A 22,817-nucleotide genomic window follows, 5' to 3' on the forward strand; every position below is an offset into this window, starting at 1 on the left:
TGTTCACACCTCATGATCTCTTCCCCCGCCCTCACCTCCAAGATGCAGAAAGAAGCTGATTTGTTCAACAGAAAGCAAGCCGACGGCTCACATGACATCCGTACTGTGATAAAAACAGTAGAAGCAACAGATTCCTCAAACCTGCCTCACAAGGGAGACAGCGGGGAGGCACACGGCTGGGAAACCGTGAAGACCTAAGACGGAGACAGCTCCAAACAAGAAGGCGGTCACGAAGCTGCCCTCTGCTTCCCGAGCCAAGCATTGTTATCACCAACGCTGTGAAATTGCTACGAACACGTGGCGGTAAAGAATGCGTACACTGTGGCTGCTCTGCTGTCCTCTGTCCTTGTTTATCAGCGAAACAGCTTTATTTTTACAATTTAAAATCCTTTCTATCAACAACAGTGCAAATACTACAGGCACCACACAGGTTTCCTAATCAGGAATTGGTCCAGATTCTGTGAGACCAAGACCAAGCGCACTCTAAGCAAAGAACACTGGCAGTGACTGTCACGTCTCTGAGCCGCTGGGTAAACACACACAATCTGGAGATATTCAGAGAAGAAAGATCAAAATGAAACAAGTGGCCAGTAGCTCTGAAGCGTCTTATGAGATCAAATCTGCCCGTGATGTCTTTTAGTGACTGCATTTTTCACTTATTATACATTTAAATTCACTGCTTCTGTTTAATTCCAATACTTGTCATTAAACTCAATGCACACATCAAGCTCATGTTTTCTTAAAACCTACACTTTAGCATCTGGAGCTGTTGACTCAACGCGAAAGAGCCATGTAGGTAGAATGCATAAAGGGTTCTCAGGCTGCGGAGCTCAGGAACAGCGAGGGTGCTGCGCGGTGATCTGATTTGTGAGGGACACTTTCCTTCTCTCCACGTCTGACCTTGCACACACGGTGGCAGAGGAGAAACAGCCCTGCGCTCCCTGTGTGGACTCCTGGCCCCCGGCCCCCTGCATGGACTCACAGCCCCTCTGCAAGGAGGTAAGAGGCCCCGGAGTCAGACAGGCTTCCCGGAAAAGAGAGTCAGATGAACACTTTCTCATTCTACATTTGCAAGAAACGTGGCGGCAGGGCTGGTGGACTCGGGCCACACGCTCGGGGGCTACTCACCTTGCAGCTGGCGGCCTCTGTACAGGTCCCGGGCTTTGGCTGGGTGGGCCCTGGCCGTGTTGTCGCATTTCGGCTGCTCGTACCTGTGGGTGGGAGGAGATGGGGTGGGGGGAGGAGAGAGAACAACAGGCGTCAGACGGCTGTGGTCTGTCTTCCAATTCCGGAGCGTCCCACGCCGGCACACACCGCGGCCTGTGGCTCTCACGCTGTGACACTCCCCGCGGCCTCACTCCTTCCTGTCACCCTTTTGGACATTTGGCATACAAAGCTATTTCTTGCAGTCTGTAGGAAGAAGCACACTGCGATTCCGATCACAGGGCAGGGCAGTCTCTCCATCCAGTCTCTGAATAAATCTCGCCTAGCAGCAGCCCAACACCCGCACCTCCCCCCCCCCCCCTCCTTCCACGGCAGGGTGGTCTGCAGCAACAGTCAGAGCAGGAGTGTGTGCGCAAGGGCAGAGGGTGTGGCCACAACCCCTACCTCACCCAAGGAAAGGACGCAAAGAGCTTCAGGTTTTGGATTCCTGTGGCCCCAAAGGCCAACTCATTTCCAGTCCAGCTCAGGAAGCTACAAGTTTGCCTGTGTCAAAAAAAAAAAGTCGACCCTCTGGTCCCATGTAGCATCCATGGCAAACCACAGATGAAGTCCTGACCAGGCGGAGCTGACTTCCAAGCGGCGGGGGCCCGGCTGCTGTGGCTGCAGGGCTGGTGGGAGCAGGTGCCTCTGTGGTTCTGTGGAATCATCTACTGATTGGCGACGGGAACCAGGGCGCTTCTCCCCGAGGGTCTCAGAGCCACACCCCGATACACAGCTGTAAACCCTGCTGCCTGCTGTTCAGCAGTGCTTCCCCGATGCCTGCTTCGCCCGGGTTCTTCCTCATCCTGGGTGCAGGCAAAGGCCCCTCCCACGCAGAGCACAGCCTCGTCCAGTGAGCAGGTGGACATTTAAACAGAGTGTGGGCCGCCGTGAGAACCTGACTCCCGTGGCTCCCACCCCAAGGAAGACCATTTTCTGCACACAAGTCCTTCTGGTTCCGATGCCCCGGCAGACTGTAACCCGTGGGAGAGGCGGGGCCTCACCTCTCTTATTCAATGCTATTTTCCTGGAAGAGGGTTTGAGCATCGTTGACTATCAGTCTTTGTGCTACATGAATGAATGAAAAAATAATGAAGGTAAAATTGCATGCAGAATCTAAGAAGCCACCTCTATTTGGTTTAATTTCATATCCTTTCTGAAACTCCAAGAAGAGGGAGCTGAGCCTTCTGTAGGCAGAAATGGGGAAGAGGAGAGCCTGAGACTTCTCTTCCTGCGTGAAGCCGGGATGAAGTCTAGCGGAATGAAATCAGCACAGATGGAAGGGAAGAGAGGGGTTATGATGTTTCTAGTCGATGACAATATGGAATGTTGCCATGTTCTTCAGGGACAACCTTATAAATGCTGACCTCATAATTTAAGAGCCAGTTTGAGGAGCTCTGGATTTGACCGCTTAAAGATTTTCGTTGGCATGTGTAAAATGCCTTCTGCCAGGAGTCCCCACCTCTGTTATAGGGGCACCGCTTGGGGCTGGGGCTGCCACAATTTATATGCTCAGTAAAGCCGCAGAGCTCTAAGATATGCAGAAACACTGCTTACAAGAAAAGTTTCTTAGAAAACAGTACTTCCTATTTATATGCCTAGGCACAGAAACTAAAAAAAACAATAATTCTCAAACCTAAACCTTGAAAAGGTTTATGCTCTCTTCAAGCCCTGCAGAGCACACGGGTTTAACCAATCCCCCATGTCAGCCCACAGAAGCCAAGCCTCAGCACCCCTGCGCAGTGCCAGCTGAATGGGGTGTCGGGAGCAGGTGGTCAGCCAGGGCGGCCGGATGGTGGAGTGCCAGCCGGGAAGGGGCAGCTCTCACACCCTGGTGTTATCACGCTTCCCAAGCAGGGTTCCCACCGGGCCAGATGGTGATGGGTGGACCCGATCATGGTGAAATAGGCATCACTCAGCTTGAGCCCCTGGAAACGACACCATCTTCCCCACAAATGTCTACACATTACAGCTGATGACTAACGTGGGAAATAATTTAGGAAGCATCAAATGTTCACGCCTCGGCCTTAAAGATGACATCAGTGGCTATGATTGATAACATTTAAGAGGGAGTATTATCATAGATTTCAAAACAATTTTTATACAAATCTAGGAAAAATTAAAGTCAAATTCATGTTACAAAGAGCTGTAAAACCATCTCTACTCACGTTTACACAATTCCATGAACACATGGTTCTTGGTCTTCAAGTGCTGCTGTGAAATTCGTTGTTCCTGTATTTCAGACCCTTAATGACTTTCACTGCCCTTGTCTTCACAGTCTCACTTTTTCTAAAAGTGGTAACTTCAGGCACATGTATATGAATACCATAGAAAGCCACGCTGGACAATCGGTTCTTTCAGCTTATGAAATGCGGCGTTCCCTTTGCCAAAAGCAGGAGCAGTCTCCACCCTGCCACTGGTTCGTCATGCCAGCCACGTTTCCACCCTGCCACTGGGCCCCAAAGCCACCTTTCAGATTCTGTCTGGTGCCAGTGGGGCAGAGCAGCTGGTGCTGCCTGTGAAGGCGAAGGCCCTGCTGCTCTCCGGCTGCCACGCGGGGGGTTTGGAGACCATAGAAGAAATGCTTTCCTTCAGTTTCCAATGGCTGAAGGCATTTTTTTTGTTTTTGAAATGGAGTTTCACTCTTGTCACCCAGGTTGGAGTGCAGTGGTGCCATCTCAGCTCACTGCAACCTCTGCCTCCCAGGTTCAAGTGATTCTCCTGCCTCAGCCTCCCAAGCAGCTGGGATTACAAGCACCTGCCACCACGCCTGGCTAATTTTTTGTATTTTCACTAGAGACAGGGTTTCACTACGTTGGCCAGGCTGGTCTTGAACTCCTGACCTCAGGTGATCCACCTGCCTCGGCCTCTCAAAGTGCTGGATTACAGGTGTGAGCCACCGCGCCCAGCCAACCCACTGACTTTTACAGGCAGTTCACGCATCAGAACAGAGGATTGCCCTGCACTGGGTGATCGATGGCCACTTGGCGTCCCAGATCAATCATGTGAGGAGACGCAACACTCACAGCTGATGGAGATTGTGTGTGTGTGAGAGTGTGTGTGAAAGTGTGTGTGTCAGTGTGTGGGTGAGTGTTCATGAGGTACCTGTGTGTGTGTGGGGGTGTGTGTAAGGGGAGTGTGTGTGGAGTGTGTGTGAGTGTGCATCTCTGTGAACATGAGTATATGTGTGTGGGGTGTGGCAGGTGTGTGCATGTGTATGTATGTGTGAGGAGTGTGTGTGGGTGTGTATATATGTAAACGTGTGGGTGTGGGGAGTGTAAATGTGCATGTGCGTGAGTGTATGTGTGTGAGGTGTGTGTGGATGTGTGCATGTGTGTGTGGGGAGTGTGTGTGAATGTATGTGTGTGGGTGTGTGGGGAGTGTGTGCATGTGTGTGTACATGAGTGTATAGGGTGTATGTGGGTGAATGTGCATGTGTGTGTATGTGAGTTTGTGTGTGGGGTGTGTGTGGGAGTGTATGTGTGTGGGGAGTGTGTGTGTGGGTGTAAGTGTGGGAGTGTGCATGTGTGTGGTGTGTCTGTGTGTGGGGGTGTGAGTGTGGGTGAATGTGCATGTGTGTATATGTGTGTAGGGGACTGTGTGTGGGTGAGTGCATGTGTGTGTATATGTGTGTGGGGAGTGTGTGTGTGGGTGTGTGTGTGGGGTGTGTGTGTGGGTGAATGTGCATGTGTGTGGGGGGACTGTGTGTGGGTGAGTGCATGTGTGGGGAGTGTGTGGGTGTGTGCGTGTGTGTAGGGGTGTGAGTGTGGGTGAATGTGCATGTGTGTGGGGGACTGTGTGGGTGAGTGCATGCGTGTGTATGTGTGTGGGGAGTGTGTGTGTGGGTGTGAGTGTGCGTGTGTGTGGGGGTGTGTGGGTTAATGTGCATGTGTGTGGGGGGACTGTGTGGGTGAGTGCGTGTGTATATGTGTGTGGGTGTGAGTGTGCGTGTGTGGGTGTGTGAGTGTGCATGTGTGTGTTTGTGTGGGGTGTGTGTGGGGAGTGTTTGTGTGTGTGTGTGAGTGTGGGAGTGTGACTGTGCATGTGTGTGGGGTGTGTATGTGGGGGGGGTGTCTGTGGGTGAATGTGCATGTGTGTATATGTGTGTGGGGGACTGTGTGGGTGAGTGCATGTGTGTGTATATGTATGTGGGGAGAGTGTGCGGGTGTGAGCGTGCGTGGGGAGTGAGTGGGTGAGTGTGCGTGTGGGGGGGGGAGTGTGTGTGTCGGGGAGTGGGGCTTCTGCTTTCCTGGCTTCCACGCCCACAGCCTCCCCGTGTCCCAGGAGCAGGTCTGCGCTGTTTACCTCGTGGACGTGCCAGGGATGGGGCGGCCGGTGTCCACCAGGACGCACCAGCAGTAGCCCGTGGAGGGGTGGCACTGCACCGGCTTGTAGAGGCCGCCGTGCGCACACTCCGGGATCACCACGTCGTCGTTCTTGGGCTGCTTGGCCTCCTCCAGGGCTGACTGGTGCTCCTGGTCGCAGGACGACGCTGCGGGGAAGAGGAAGGTGAAAGGTGAGCTGTCCGCACGCAGAGCTCCTGGCAGGCCGCAGAGAACTGCCCAGAAGGTGGCGGTCCCCCATCACCCACAGGCAGGAGGGCCTGCCAGTGACGGGGCACAGAGGGGGAGGAGAACGCTCCTGAGGCTCCACTTCCCGCGGCCTGGCGTGCTGCTGTGATCACTGATCTGTCAATGGCATCCCCACAGGGGACATTCCTGCTCCACATCCAGCACAGCTCATGGGTCAGCGCAGGCAGTCACCTGGGAGAGGGCGTCCAGGAGCAGATATGACGCCCGCAGGACTCCTGAATGTGGTGAGGCCGAGCGAGCCCTGTGGCTGGGCGTCATCTCTGCTCCCTGCTCCAAGGGGCATCATCTCTGCTCCCCGCTCCAAGGCACCTGCCACTGAGGCGGGAGACTCCTCAGAGGTGCCCCAGGGCAAGGTCTGTTTAGACTCCAAGGCTCCCTGGGGGACCCCTCTGCCCACATTCTCAGCATCTGTTCATCATCTACCCCCCACCCCCCAATGAGAGGGTGACACAGAAGAAAATCTACTCCAGGAGCCTCGCCGAGGAGTGACTTAGGTGAAGCCTAAGCAGAACAGGTGCACACTCTCTAAAACTCGTTCAGCCCCAAATCGTGAGAATTTCCACTGCACTATTTCTAAAACAAGCTTTGTTACTGAAATTTGGTAAGGAATAATAATGAGAGGTGTTCTTACTCAGCCTGTGCACCAGGCATTGTGCTACATGAATACGGACACTCACGTGCACATAAAACAACGACTTAAAAACTTTAGGACCTTGCACTGCCACGTGCCAAGGTTGATCTCTTTTTGTTAACAAACTCAGTTTCTCCTTGTGTTTAGATACATCTAACTGACATCCGTTTTCTGCCCCAAACAGTTTAGCCAAGAATTCCTGAGAATGAGTGTGTGCTGGCAACCCCCTCCTGCCTGGCCCTCACCTGGGGGGAAGTGGTAGCATCTGGGGATGAGAGACCACGTGACCTATTGGTGGCCTTGGTGGGAACACGCAGTCAGAGCGACAGGACAGCCTCTCTGCACAGGCTGAAGGAAGCTCGGGCTGGAACATCACCAATCTCTCCAACTGGAAGTGATTTCGCATCCACATCACAGCCCAGCTCTAGGGATTGCTCTGGGGACTGCAAGTGATTGTGGGTGCAGTGTGGCGTACTGACAGCTTTCTACAAGTGTTAGCTATTGTTCTGATTACTTTTCCAATGCGAAAAGGATGCCTGGCTTTAGGCACTCAATAATTTCTTTTGAGATAATAAATAATTGTGATGGTATTAATGGAAACCACCCTGATTTTAGCATCTCTGGTAACTCTGTTGCACATCTGAGGATAATCAGATACATAATTTTATGATTAGTTCATTAGTGATTATATTACCAAATGTCGCTATTAGATTTTGTAAACGCATGTAAGTTTTCAGTCTTCACTGCAAGGAAGTAAAAACAAATGTTACCTTTTAGATGCTCTCCTATTTCTATTCCAAAGTAACTAACAATCATTCTCCCTGGTGACCTCATAGGCTGCACTCAGCCTCTTGAAAGAGTGAAAGATAAAAATCAAAGTGAAGTCAGTGTGTCTGCTCAGATCAACGTTTTTTGGAGTAAGTGCAGAACTCACGGATCATTCAAATCTCAGAGTAGGTGCTCAAAATCGGTTTAATAAACAGGAGAAGCAGCAGGAAGCAACTGTCAGTGACTGAACTTTCATGTGATTGTGTTTTTTAAGTTCTGTCCTTTTTTTATGGGCTCCAGATGTTGCTCAGCAAACGCACAGGTGCATATATTAAACCCATCTCTGGGTTATAGTGAAGACGCTTTTGTCCCAGTGATAACCAGGAAACAGGTAAGAAAGAAGAAGGACCATGATCTGTATTTGTTTCTGAATTGCTCAGTAAGTTACTTTAGGTCATGGAAGAAACCGAAAACAGCAGGAGCTGTGCTACATGTTTTGGGGGGCTGTTGCTTTGCAGAAATCCTGGAGCAGCTGGTGCATCTCGAAATGGAACTGCGCCTCTGGAGAGCAGCAGCTGAGGGGGCCACAAACCGCCCTCCAGCAGCACCCTGGAAGAATCACGGCTGCCGCGTTCACGTGGTGCTTGTTCAGAAATTTTATTAGTGCAGAGAATTTATGGCATGATGATCTGGACATGAGATACTTTCTGTGCTCTTTCCAAGGATGTACTGAATCTCTAGAAATCATTTTAGAAGATTCTCGGAACGTCTCTCTTGAGGATTTTATGTGGTATTTGAAAGCTTATCATAAGCGAAATAGGATTAAATCAAAAACCTCTTAAAAATTGATGAGAATGACATAAAATATCAAAGATACTATAGCAGAGTCAGAAGAAACCTTGTGTTTGTTTATATAAACATCATGCTGCATGAGGGCTGTTAGCCTGTGCCATTTTATCTGATAAACCTGGCTCCATGTGGGACATTCAAATTCCCTGGAGAAATGCAATTTCATTTTCTTTTAGTTAGAGCCACAATGAAGGCAGAAGATTTTTAAACAAACCAATATTGGTCCTTGGGAATAGAAGGTGACAGAGCATCAGTTACACATGTGACTGTCACCTCCCTCCCTGGGCATCCCAGAATGCAGCGTTCTGCAGGCAGGCAAAGAGCTGACCTGGGCCCGGTTCTCTCTGGCAGGAGAAAAGTCTTTATTCCGTGAAGGACTCAATGACGCCGGTAAGAGGGGACGAGGCAGGGATGAATTCACACACGACAGGTCCTGTGTCACCACAGCACACAAGTTTCATGTCCTAGGGAGGCGCACAGGGCCACGACTCCAGGAAGGAAGCCATGGAGGCGGAGCTCAGCGATCCTCTGGGAAAATGCCCATGAGGCCTTAGGAAGCGTTAATGGCGCAGGAAAGAGGGAATTGTGAGTGAAACCACAGGCTGAGAGAGGCGGATGGCCAGGGTAGAGATAAGGAAACAGGGAAGGAAAGGCTGTTCCAGACTGTGGTCAGCGCAGGGAGTCAGCGCAGGGCTCACAGGGGCCTGTGGACGCAGGAACCAAGCTGGAAATGTCTAGACACTCGGGTCTGTTCACTGGGGCCAGGGAGCCAAAGTTAGAGTCTTAAAATAATCATATCACTGTACGTGATGTTTGATTATAGAAGGAATAGGCTACGCTTTCAAAAAGCCTCTGCTGATAGAGAAAAATCAAGCTAGAAAACAGTAATAATGAACACTTACAAAATCCCTATTGCAATATTCCATTGTAATACATATTAGATGAAAATATGTCGGCTTTCTTTCCTATTCAGAAGGCCCTTAACTACATCATTTTCTCTTGTGATACATTTTGAGGAGTTATTGTGTAAAGAAAAAATAACTTGAAAGGAAAAAACGCACATGGAATTAATTCTGATATGAGGGCATTCAAGTGGCTGATTTTTAACACATGCATACATATACATAATATATATATATCAATTATGCTATTATTATATGTCTACAACATAGAATACATATATAATTCATTATTCTCCCAAACTACAACATATTTGACCAAAGAACAGCCTTGCTTTCAGTGTATGAAGCTCATTCCCACCCACACCTCTGGCTCTGCATCTATCTGAAGGGTTCTGCTCTTGCTGCAGGGTCACCCCTGCTGGTACTCAGAACCCTAAAGGAAATGTATGAATTCTGCAGTATGAATTCTGCATTAATTCTGTGGTATAAATATGGCTGCATGGTGCTGCCGTTCCCAGCTAGCTCTCCTGGGTGGTTTGTGCTCCCTGAGGTCTGCGAGCCTTGCCGGTGCACCTGCCGCTCTGACAGCGTGCTGATGTCTGTGGCTCAGATTCCTGGCCTGTGTGGCCTTGCGCCCCGTCCTGAACACACTCCTGAAAAGCGAAAAGCAATTAGCACTTTGGAGACAGTCTTCCTCCATATTGTCTCATTAAACATTAGGCTAGAAACATGATTGCGATTCCAATTCACTTCTATAAATGTTGTTTTATAGAAACATAACTTCAATTCCAATTTCCTTCCACAAATTCTAACTTTTATAGAAACAGGATTCCAATTTCACTTTTCTATAAATTTTAAGTTTTATAGAAACATGATTCCCATTCCAATTTACTTCAATAAATTTTAAGTTTTATAACCACATGGCAACTTTTTTTTATTTGCAGAAAACTACCATCTTAAATTTGGTAGAAGGTCTATTAAAAAAACATGAGTTCATTTCCCAAACTGGCATCAGATGCTTGTGACTTATAATGTGTCTGGCAGTTTGTTCAAATAATCTGACAACCAAAAGGAGTTTTTAGATGATAATAAGTGGCTGCCAGACATTTATGAACATTTAAAAATCTTAATTATTTCATTAATTGAAGTCTACTTGATTCAGTGTGATGACGCCCAAAGCATTTTTATAGGAAGCAAGAACAAATCACATCCATTCTCAAAATGAAATCTCCATATTTGGCCATATTTCAGGAACTCTCATGCTGCAGACGATAGTTTTTGGCAAGCCCACACCCTTAAGAGCTTTGCGTTAACCTTTGGAGAACTGCTGTTCAACTCAGCATGCACAGGATCCTGGGAAGCTCTTGAAAACCAGAGAAGTACTTGAAAGTGTCGACCTGACCCCCACCAGACCGGCTGCCCCTAAACTAATGCCACAGAGACAGAACCCGCAGGCCCCCGCTGCCCAGTTCCAGCCTTTCCACGTGCCCCTGGGCTGTCTGTGCAGCTGCCCAGACGTCTCCCCTGGCCCAAGTGCGCCACACAGGTGTGCAGCTGTTGTTTTGTTTTGGGGTTGTTGGGTCTGCTGCCGGAGGCTGCGCAGTTGACTGGATGTCATTGCTGTTATTGTCAAGGGACTCTGAATCCCTTTCCTTCATATCCAGTCTGCTCTGGGGACACTGTGCTGCCCCAGACATACCTTTTTTTCAAAGAAACGCGTAACATTGTTATTTAGTATCAGCCAACACCTTAAGAGCTCTTCAGGAATGATTACAAGTGTTGATGGTGTGCCCACACGTTACCATAATAGGTCTTAACTATTCGAGAAATGGATATCACAGAGATATTAATTCACGTCTAGTTTAGGCTGCTGGGTTCTATTTTCAGTTTACGCCCATCTTCTTATTCACTCCTTTTTTTTTTTTTTTTTTTTTGAGACGAAGTCTTGCTCTGTCGCCCAGGCTGGAGTGCAATGGCACGATCTGGTCTCACTGCAGCCTCTACCTCCTGGGTTCAAGCGAGTCTCCTGCTTCAGCCTCCAGAGGAGCTGGGATTACGGGGACACATCATCATGCCCAGCTATTTTTCATATTTTCCTTTAGTAGAGACAGGGTTTCACCATGTTGGCCAGACTTGTCTTGAACTCCTGGCCTCAAGTGATCTGTGCGCCTCAGCCTCCCAAGTGCTGAGACTACAGGTGTGAGCCTCTGTGCCTGACCAGTGTTTACTTTCATGTTAAGCAAATTTAATTTTCAACGTCAAAGTGCTTTCATATAAGTCTGTAGTAGTCATTTTAAAAACATGGCAGGTTGCACAGTGCGAAGTCTCATCTCAGTTCAGCCCCAACCTGGCCACTCAGCTTCAGTCCTGTAGTGGAAGTGCCAGGAATCACACAGAATCTGCACTGCTCAAATGTCTGTCTGTACCCCTTTAAAATTCCTATGCTGGAATCTCTTCTCCCAAGGTGATGGTATTTGGAGGTGGGGTCTTGGGGCCTTCGGGAATGAGATGAGCGCCTTAATAAAAGGGGCTCCAGGGAGCTGGCTTGTTGCTTTCACCACTGAGGAAACAGGAGGACATCATTTATGAACCAGAACACGAATCGTCCCCACCCCCGCTCCACCAGCAAATCTGCCAGTGCCTGGATCTTGGACTTCCAGCTGCTGGAACGGTAGGAAATGAACTTCTGTGATGTATAAGCTAGCCAGTGGAAGGTATTTTGTTATGACAGCCCATGCAGACTAAGACCGTGTGAAAGGAAGAGAAATCTCAGGACCCCAAAGTCATGAAGCCAAAGGGAAGTCAAGCCAGGAAGTGCATTAGGCAAACCTGCCTCTCGGTTTATTCCAGAAGGAAATGGCTACAAAGGTTTAAAAATAAAAAAAGCTGCAGACTCCCTCACCGTTTGACCACAAGAAAATACCTTGTGGACCAAGGACAGACAGAAATCAAGGTCATCCCTCTGCAGTTCACCTGAGACGAATCATGTCTGATGGCCTCACTGAGCCAGACTGAGGTACAAGTGACTGTTCCTCTTTCCTCCTCCCGATGTAAATTGTTTATTCAGTGAAAGGCTCATCAGAGGCTCCAAAGAATGCAGCCATTTGTCTCATATCTACTTCTGAAGTTGTCCTGCCTTTCTGTGCTGAACCAATGTCCCTCAACCACCTTGGGCACATGTTATTAGGACCTCTGAGGCCATGTTGTGGGCACATCCATACCCTCGGCAAAATGGACTTTCTAAATTGACTGAGACCTGTCTCAGATACTTTGGATTTACAACAGTATCAAACCTGTCTAATTGCCTCACAAGTGGGCAGGAGGAGGAGTGGAGAACATATGAGTGTATTTAGAAGGAAGGAGAAAGCATTTTGCAAAATCGAAGGGACTATTTAAAATACTATAAATCATAACCAATAATTCTTTTAGACATTGCAATAGGACTATACCCTAAATGCAAAGGTTTTCAGCTATAGCAAAACTATCAGTCTTGACAAGAAACTTTAGTTGCTCATTTTTATTAAGATTAACTACTTCATTAATTAAATACCAAAACTCTCAGGAGACTAGGGGTAGAGAAAAACCTTCTCCGATAAAGAGCATATTTTAAAAAGTCTATGGCTAACATCATATTTAATGACAAAAGACTAAGTACTTTCACTTTTGGATTAGTAATAATCTCACTACTTCTTTTTGTGTTTACAAAGAAAAAGCTGCTAAAATCAGTAAGTGAAGATGACAAAGTCCCAAGACACAAGGTCAATCTACAAAAAAGTACTTCTATTTTTATATATTGCTAATAGATAACTGGAAAATTAAAAAACTTAAATGCCATTTGCTATAATATTGAAAACATAAAAGCACTTAGGATTTATGAAAGATGTACAGTACATTGAAAACTGAAAGCATTGCTGAAAAAACTAAAACACCTCAATGAATAAAGAGATGTACCATGTTAATGGATGAGCCGACTCACAAATACTTTAATTCCTCCCAATTTGATTGGCAGATCCTGTATCATTCCTATCAAAATCCTAGGAAGCTCTGTAGTAGCTATGGTTCTAAAACAAACAGGAAATGTGAAGGAAATAACATGTTCAAGGCTTTCTACCAAAAGAACAATGCTGAGAACCCCCTTTCAAATGGCACAATCCCTCTTCAAGATGTCTGTCCAGGTAGGGATTTCACATCCACATGTAATCACGTCTGCTGCTGATGCTACCCAAATTTTCAATTCTTCACATTTTGGGTACTTAAGCTAAAACATAGTAGCCACAGTCTTTATAATCCATTCACCTTCCTCAGTTTCACCACCTCCCTCTTCCAGACTGCTCTCTCTGACATCAGTCCTCTCCTTTCTAACGGAAACGAGGTTATGATTTTGAAGGCTGTGGGTTCATTGAGTCTTTGTACCAACACTCTTGGCCCTAAACTATCAAGGAGGCTCCATTTCACCATTCGATTTTTTGCATTTCAGGAGGCAACTGATTATACTGGTATGTACAGTTTACTCATGTATACAGGTATTGATCGACTTACGACCTATGCAACTTATGACCATTCAACTTTACGACCACAGTCGCTAGCCACGACTGCTCCACGTCTGGCAGCGCAAACGTTGCCCAGCTGGGCAGACAACAGTGCGGACCAGCTTCCGGCAGCACTGCCATCTCCGCGTGCACCATTTCAACTGTTATCCCAGACTCGGTACAGCAATTTGTGTTTTGTACATGTTTATATGTTTTGATATGTTTTGCAATTGGGAAAATGTTTCCTATGGTATTTTTTACACCTGTATTTTGTATTTTTGTATGCACCTGTATTTTGTAATTTTGTATGTTTTGCAAATATTAAACCAGTTGTACTGGTAATGCAGTGTTTTACTTAAACGTGACGAATGTAAAAATAAGAAACAAAATGGCGTAGAGATGATACAAATGGCATAAAATGAACAAAGAAAATTATGATATATAATAATGAAAGAAAATTATGATAAAATATGACTTAAAGATTTTTATAACATCATTTCACAGTACTGTACATATAGCCTACTCAACTTACGACCAAATCGTGTTACGACTGGTCTGTTGGGACCAATCGTGGTCCTAAGTCGAGCACTCGCTGTATCCCGTTTCCTTCCAGCCATCCCAGTGTTTTTCCACTAGTCTATCTGTCTCCATCTCTGAAATCCTCCCTTCTCTTCCCCTTAAGACTTTTGAGTGTCAACATATAGTGGAGGTTTCTCAGTTCCATCTTATCCATCATTACCTTTTCAATGGAGACTACAGCATCAGCCAGCTCAGCCTGGACTTTTAACTTAGTACTGCAGTCCACAGAGTAGGCGAGAAGTTGCTGCAAGCAAGGCTGCAGGCGATGGCAGTGGGAAGAGGCAGATGACTAGATGCCTTCCGCACTTTTGGCTGGTTGAACAGTACCACTCCCACTCTGAACAACATCTGGCCTTCCCTGCAAAAACTGTGCTGTACCTAAAGCAGGGCACTCACCCTTTAAATGGCTGTGTATGGAATTGCTTGCCAAAGAGGTCTCTAGCCTTTAGAATTCTTATCGCTAGCTTGGTTTCCACATGAGGTTTCTCTGAGAAAGGGGCCTGGGACAAGAAGTCTGTCATGTAGTTAAGTAGGCAAGAAATCCTACTATTCCAGTTTTGTTTGAAAGTTGTTTGTCCATATGATTTTTTCTTTTTTTTTTTCTCTGAGAGCGGGGCTAATTATCATATCAATCTCATAGAATATTGTAAAGATTGAATTAGATCATGCCTGGAGAGCATCAAGTTTATTGCCTGATCCCTAGTAAGTGTTCAAAAAACTCATACCATTGTTACTACCGTCTTAATTTGGATACCGGGTAAGTATTACCAAAAGACATGTAGGCTGTCTTCCAGGCACTCCTCTGTAGAATTGCCATTACTGAGTAGTGGCTTTGAGGTCATGCCCTCTGCATGCTCATAGGATGCCATAGGCTTTAAAAAAATAGTGATCATACCTCCCTTGAGGACAGTCCTACAGCTGTGTGTTTTAGGATGACTTTCTGATGAGACCTTCCTTTTAGAATTCAGCTCTAGAAAAAGTATTTAGTATCTCCTCATGACCCTGATAGTGGGTCTCTGTTCATTTTGGCTTAAAGCCAAAAATTTTGTCTTAAATTATTTTTATTTCCCTCCTCGCTTTAGCTTTTTTCTCTTTTGATTTCTGCTTTGCATATTCTTTGTTTTTCAGAGCATGCTTTAAAATTTTTCTTTCTTTTCTTTCCTTTCCTTTTTTTTTTTTCCAGATAAGATCTTGTTCTGTCACCCAGGCTGGAGTACAGTAGCACAATCATAGCTCATGGTAACCTTGAACTCCTGGGTTCAAGTGATCCTCCCACTTCAGCCTTCCACTGTCCATATGATTTTTTAAAAGTCAAGTTAATTTCAAACATTGTTTTTCTGAGATTACTTTGGGATAATATTTAAAATGAGAGACATTTTGTGACCTTGTAAAATACGTAGGGAATATAATATTCCAGTGTATACAAAGAAGGCAAATTCTTTAATCAAATAAAGAGCATTATAAAATGAAAAAAAAAAAAGAACAATGCTGGGGGCGTCATATTACCTTAATCGTGATGAAGCCAGTAATCTAGACCACATGTTAGTGGAAAAGAATAGCTAAGTCGATGAGTGGAAACGAATACAAAGTTTCCACTCTTTTAAAAAGTAAATTAAAAAGTATATGTATATGTTCAATTGATATTTGATGAGGCTCCCAAAAATGTCAGTAAGAAGGGAACGCCTTCTCAGCAAATCATTCTAGAACAATGTGATATCTACATGACAAGTACAGGTGGAAAAGCCTAACTCACCATACACACAACAATTTGAGATAAATTAGAGATCTAAACATAAAAGCTAAAATATAAAGATTCTCAATGAAAACATGGAGATGATTATTGGACATTGGGTTAGACAAAGATCTCTAGGGCAGATGCACAAAGCACTAAAAGCACAAAAGAAAAACGTGTGTTTCATTAAAATTTAGAACTGACACTCACCAAAAGAGACCGTTAAGAAGGTGAAAAGGCAAGTCGCAGACCAGGAGAAGAGATCTTAGCATACGCTTCTGACGAAGACCTCAGATGCTATAAACAACTTCTGCAAATCAACACCAAAGGTGAACAAACCCATCCAAATTTTACGAAGATTAAAACAGACATGACAAAATGAAAGATGTGTGACTGAAAAAGAAGTATTTGAAAGAAACTGTCCAATATCATCCATCATCACGAAAATGCAAGTACAGCATCACCGTGAGGCATCACCACACACCTGCTAGAACAACCCAAACCAGAAACCCACCTCCACAAGCCAGCTGAGCTGGGGAACAAGGGAAGTCTCAGACATTCCTCCCATGGGTGTGAAATGGTGGGACTACTCTGGAAACCTACTTTTGGGTATTTACCCCCAGCGTCATGAAAACATGCACTCATGAATGACTAGTACAATGACTAGTACATGGTATTTTTATTTGTAACAGCCCCAACCCAAAGAGAAAAACACAAGCTATCCGTTAATTGGAAAATGCAGAAACAAGCTGTGGCATCTGCATCCAGTCAACAGTCATGCATGTAAATTGCAGACAATGAATGGGTTATGCACACAGTGAGGATGAAGCTTAAAACCATGACTGGATCAAATAAAGACAGGAACAAAGGGGGATTTATGCTTGATTCCATTTACATGAAACTCTAGAACAGACAAAAATAATGTAGGCTGGACACAGTGGCTCACACCTGTAATCCCAGCACTTTTGGAGGCCGAGGCGGGAGGATTGCTTGGGCCCAGAAGTTCGAGACCAGTCTGGGCAACATGGCAAACCCTGTGACTACAAACAATACAAAAATTAGGTGTGTGTGGTGGCACACTCCTGCAGTTCCAGCTACTCTGGTGGCTGAGATGCGAGGGTCCCTTGAGCCTCAGCTGCCAAGGCTGCAGTGAGCCGAGCTCACACACTGTACTCCAGCCTGGGAAACAGAGGTATACCCTGTTTAAAAAAAGAGTAAGAAAAGAAAATGTAGTATATGGTGATTGGAAGCAAAAAAGCAGTTGCTTCCAAGAGTGACGAGGCATGGACTGAGAGGTGGCTCTGGGGGGCTGCCCAGGGTGGATGTGCTGTCTACCTGGACAGGTGCGCGGGTTTCCTGCGGGCTAGCCCGGAGCAAAGCTCTTCCCTCTGCACATGGCCCTCTGTGCATCTCACTCTGCATCAATGCTCTCCATAAACAACATCCATGTCTAAATAAGCCTTAAAAGTCCTCCTGGCAACCATAAAATAGGAATTCTAAGAGATGAGAAAATGTCAGTCACATTTTAATTGGCAACATACCTTTTGCCTATTTGGTTGTCTTAAAAATGAATATGTATTTCAGACTCCAAAAGTACATAGTCTACTTCCCAGGAAATTGCATCTATGAATTTTTTTTTTTTAAGAGGGCCTGGTGTTCCACTAGTGTGCACTTGATTAAACAGAAGCTCTTATCACGACTGTGATTTAAACAGAAGGAGCAGGGCATGCACGGCTCTTGCCAAGTTTGCCTCCATCTACGCAAGTTTCGTTTTGTTTATCATCACACCTGTGGGCCTGGAAGTGCTGACTTTACTGGCAAGAGGAGGTTTTCATTAGAAAGTGTGAACAAGCCCACCAGAATGTTTCAGTTCAGCTTAGGTCTCATGTCTGAAGAGCTCAGACTCCCATCTGTGTGAGTCCATCTGTACGAGTAGCTATTTCACAGACAGTCTTCACATCCAGCCAACTGTTGCACCTGCAACCCTGCGCGGCCATCTGTGGCTCTCACTCTCGTCTCAGCTTCCTCGGTGAACTTCTTCATCACCTGCTTCCGTCTCCTCCACCCCCCCCGAGTCTTGTCACTATCGGCAGCCTGGCTCCCTTATCTTGCCAGCCCGCTGCTGCGCTGCTCTGACGTGCAGAGACGAGCGTTTGTTTACCTCCTATGGGCTCTGCCAACTCCCAATTACTGTTGCAATCACAGCTGGAAGTTTCGGAAATGCTTGGTTTCCTCGCCTGTGCACAGCCCCATCCCTGACGGAGTGGCTGCAGGGCCGCCTGACGCCTCTGTTCCAGGAAGAGCAGACTGCAATACTGGGCCACTCTCCCCACCACAGCCAGGCCCTCTGCAGTGCTCCCAGAGGCTGGGTGCAGTGATCCCAGAGAGGCTCAGTACTCTTCTCTACCTGGGACTTTGGGCCTGAGCCTGTGAACTTAGCATGCCCAGCAGGAGGTCGGTGAGCAAGAGGCATCTCCAAAACCAATCCATGGACCCCTTCAACAATAACCATGGAGTCAGCCTGAGATTCCAGAGCTGTGACATGAAGAAGTCACCCCCAAAACCAGTCTATGGATCCCTTCAACAATAACCATGGGTTTAACTCCCGCTCTGTGCCTGGAACCTGGGGCTGTGGTGACAGAGAAAGTCTCTAAACTGGAGCTTGAGATCTAATGAAGAAATCAGGACACCGGTAAATGACGCAGATAATCTTGGAAGCATGCCATGAAGCAAGCAGACAAGCTAATGCTGACTGTTTGGGGGATGGTGGGGCCTGCTGCCTTGGAAAGGGAGGTCAGAGAGGGCCTCTGCACAGAGGAGACTTCAGAGCTGAGGCTGAAGGAGACACTGAAGCCAGCAGTGAATGCGGCTGAGTGCAGCCCCCGTGTGGGAAAGACAGTCTCACACAGCCCCAGTCAATGAGGAAGGGAGGGGGCAGGGGCTGCAGGGAGGCAGGGGTCCCAGGCAGGGCTGGGGCTTTTCGATGGAATCATTCACATCACACATCTTGCCTGAATATCAGGTTGTGCTGTGTGTACACAGATACATCTGACATCAGTAATTGTTCTCCATTTCTTATCAAAATGATTTTCAGACTCCTGGTAACTCCTGACAGGTTATGATTAATATTCAGTTAATAACTGTGCAATTATTGCATTGCCCAAAATTCAGTGACAGCAAGAAACGCTCCCAGCAAGAATGTGACTAGGGCAGCGGGTCTCAAACATCAGTGTCACACCTGCCTGGGGGCTTCGGAAGCTTCAGGTGCAGGAGCTTGGCCACAGCCCCTGGGGATCTCAGATGACAGAGTCAGACCCGTGTGGGGGCTTCTGAAGCTGCAGGTGTGAGAGCTCAGCCGCAGGTCCCTGGGGGTCTCAGGCACCAGTGTCAGGCTTGAGAGGGGGCTTCTTAACCTCCAGGGTTAAGGTGCTCGGCTGCAGGTCCCCAGCCAGCGGGTCTGGGTGAGGCTCCCCTACCCTCATGCCTAGCAAGTCTCCAGGGAAGCCGACGCCAGGCACACATTTCCAGCAGTCGCAGATGTCCCCTTGGGGGTTTTCATTATTTTTAGAATTGATTACTTAATTTTTATACATGTTGTCTTTGTCAGTCATGGAGGTTGTTGTGGTTCTCTTTTTAATTACACGACATTTAAATAAGATGATCAAAGAAGGTAAAACACAAAATTTAAAAATGCCCCTTTAGTATTTGATTTGCTAAAAAGGGCAGAATGGATGCGGGGGTGGATGGAAGAGACCTTGAAATTTATGCTTCTGACAGAATAAAATTCTTCATGGTCTACTTCTGGTATAAAAACACAGTGGGGCTCAGACGCAAAGGCTGGCCCATGCCAGGCACGCATTTGTGATTGGCTGCATACTTTAATTCCCAAGGAATGCTTCAAACTCATTTTTAAATATTAATCACAAGATTCTTGCCATCACATTTACGTGCACCATAGGTACTGTGCGTGCTCTCCTTTAATCCTCATGACTACAGGGCAAGCACGCACTAAAATTATGTTTTAGGCTGCGCACGGTGGCTTGCCCACACTTTGGGAGGCTGAGGTAAGAGGATTATGTAAGCCCAGGAATGTGAGACCAGCCTGGGCAACATACTGAGACCTTATCACTACAAAGAATAAACAGAATCAGCCGGGTGTGGTGGTTTGTGCCTGCAGTCCCAGCTACTCAGAGGCTGAGGTAGGAGGATCACCTGAGCCCAGGAGGTCGAGGCCGTGGTGAGACGTGACTGTGCCACCGCATTCCAGCAGCGTGAAAATCTGCCTCAAAAGAAAACAAAGAAACGAACGAAAGCTCGTGTTTTATCCGTGAGAACGCTGAGGCTCAGAAAACGTTGCTGTCTTCCTCCAGACCACAGAGCCAGGAAAGGCCGCAGGGGAATTCACGGCCACACCAGTGACAGATGCCCTCTGTCCCAAAAGTGGCACCCTGCCTCCCCCAGCCTTGGCATCTGAGGACCAGGCCCCCTCCAGGAACACTTACGAAAAGGAAAGTTCGATACTATGGGACACTCATACTCAAATGTATCTTCTAAAAAACAGGGTTTGGATAAAATGCATGGATCCAGTTTCTCTGGAAAGAAAGAAATGACCACAGGTGTCTGTCCTGATTTATTTCTTTTCATATTTATTTTCCATAGCAACAAACTCAGACGTAAAGTAGCCGTAGACCTGTGAGTTATTTCCATCCTGAAACATGAATCCTAGGCCCCGGTGGAGAAGGGAACACCGCGCCTTCAGCCGTGACCAAGACAGACCACCTGGGAACGCCTCTCAGGCCCCCGGTGGGAATGCCTCCACCCCACCCTCTGACCCCCCTGCCCGCATCCTCCCCAGCGTCCTCAGCATTGCCAGGGGGTTGCCGTGTTGAAAGGCCAACTTTCCACATTTCTCTACCAGCGACAACGGCAGCGACACCGGCTTTGAAAACCAGAGTCCGAGTTTGCCCCGACCCCACTCCCTCCGTGGCCTCGTTTGGCCTCAGTCTCCACGGTCTTGCCTCCATCCCCTCCCTCCCACCGCCCCTGCACCCCAGCCCTGCCCCACCAGGCTGCAAGAGCCACCCCACCCCCCACAATAAGGTCACAGCAAGTCTCCCTGAGCGACCCCCACAAGGACTGGAACTTGGCGGCTACTCATGAAGCTTCCTGACGCTTTGTCACCGGTGATGATGACGCCCTCGCCGGCCCCCTCAGCACAGGCGAAACCCAGCTACGCTAGAAAAGTGCTGCAGAAATGTGGCTTCATTCTCCTGAAAGGTTCTGGAGAATCTGGACGCTGATTCTATTTAAAGGAAGTTAATAAAAGTCACCTGATTTTATATTTGGAAGCCTTACAGAAACAATCAGAACAGTTTCCATTTTCCAAAGTGCTGCCTTAGGGCCAGGGCTTTCATCTAATACCACTGATTACAAATCAAAGCGACACTGGTAATCCTACTCTAAAAGAGACTGTGATAGGCCACATAAGCCGACAGCCAGAGGGGCCACGTTTTTCCACTTCACTTTTCATGTGGACAAAGGAAAAAATAGTGGCTTTTAAGGAACTTGAGAGTAGGAAAAGGAAACATGAAAACAGCACTTTGACAAAAATGGCAGATGCTTGGAAACCCAGTGCCACTGCCCGCCGTGGGGAGTGGGACGCAGCACCACTCGGGGGTGTGGTCACCGGGTTTGAATTCTCAGGCGCCGTGCATTCCCGGGCGGACCCTTTAAAACCTGCCACCCCACTTGCAGGATGAGAACAACAGCGCCCACGGGCCGCATTGCTGTGAGAATTGAAACCTGTCTGTGGTGGACACTCAGGCCGTCAGCCCCCTTCTCCAGCGTGCAGATAAATGACTTGAGGGCCCAGAACGCCGGTCAGGGGAGACACATGCGTCAGAGACAGGAAGGCTGCATTTCATTTTACCGTGCAGCAATCCCTACTTGAAAATCTTTAACCTTCGTCACAAGGAAGAAAAGATACCCCAGGTCCTGGACTGTCATGCCCCAAACTCCAACACCCATCTTAATAATTAATTTATATATTAATCAATAATAACCATTAATAATTAATAATTCATGATAATAAGCACATCTGCTGAGCCAGAACTCAACAAACTCATGACTGACATTAGAAAGCAGCTATGGGGGTCTTTGCCATTTGGTATTACAAGAGAGAATTCCACACATGGGTAGACTTCTCCCTTCTTGGAAAACCCCACAAGGAAGCCATGCTTGTTCTTAGAAGCAGCTGTTGCTTCTACGTGAAGCCCTGGGAACTTTCAGCCCAAGGCTAAGGAAGGGCAGGGCATGTTTTTGCGAAGAAATTATTGAGCGATGAACACCCTCAAACTAGATGGACAGCAGAAAGGACAGAGATGGTCTGTACCTGTCTCCTAAGTCAATGGAATTTAACGAAGTCAGTAACATCGGACAGCACTTTCCAGCATCCGAGCACTTCCCGTTCACGACCTCATTCGAGTATCATTGCTAAGCCTTCCCCAGCTTCAGGATGTGCCAGCCATGATTCCAGCTGCTTTCCGTAAGCCACCTACTTAGATACTCAGTTGGGAAAGGACTCCCATCACCCCCACCTCACAGAGGACGGTGGGAGGCGCAGATCTCAGACGTGGCCGAGCTTCCCCGCCGGCCGGAGGCTCCTGCTCACAGCAGCTGGGCAGTTCCTCTCACCTCACCCCAGCCGGGCAGCTCCCCGCAAAGGCACACTGATTTCTCCCACGTAACCCAGGAACCTGTGATTGGGCATCCTTGTCCCCGTGTTTTAGCACTGCAGACACAGACGTAGGAGAGTGGGCTGACTTCCCCAAGGTTTTGCAACGGTTCTGGTAGAAGCAAAATGCAACCCACGTTTTCAAACTCCAGAGTTGAACGAAGCTACTTCCATCTTTTTCAGGAGCTCAAAACGTAGGGGGAAAAAAAAAAAAAACAGATTCAGTGGGATCAGTTGTGACCAAGGCAGGTCTCTTCCAAAGCTAAACTCTCAGTTCCGGACTCAGTGCAGGGAACATC

General features: G+C 47.3%; 1 protein-coding gene across 2 annotated transcripts in view; it reads right to left on the reverse strand.

Moving 5' to 3' along the window:
* Positions 1–22,817, reverse strand: part of SMOC2 (SPARC related modular calcium binding 2) — a 190,963-nt gene that overhangs the window by 46,978 nt on the left and 121,168 nt on the right. For both annotated transcript variants that reach the window (XM_010331307.3, XM_003943442.4), the window contains exons 8-9: positions 5,509–5,695; positions 1,129–1,211 (exon numbers count right to left, since the gene is read on the reverse strand). In XM_010331307.3, the coding sequence (XP_010329609.1) occupies positions 1,129–1,211; positions 5,509–5,695 (270 nt within the window). The remainder of the gene's footprint in view (positions 1–1,128; positions 1,212–5,508; positions 5,696–22,817) is intronic.

The sequence above is a fragment of the Saimiri boliviensis genome, chromosome 4, assembly GCF_048565385.1.
Source record: "Saimiri boliviensis isolate mSaiBol1 chromosome 4, mSaiBol1.pri, whole genome shotgun sequence".
Lineage (NCBI taxonomy): Eukaryota > Metazoa > Chordata > Mammalia > Primates > Cebidae > Saimiri > Saimiri boliviensis.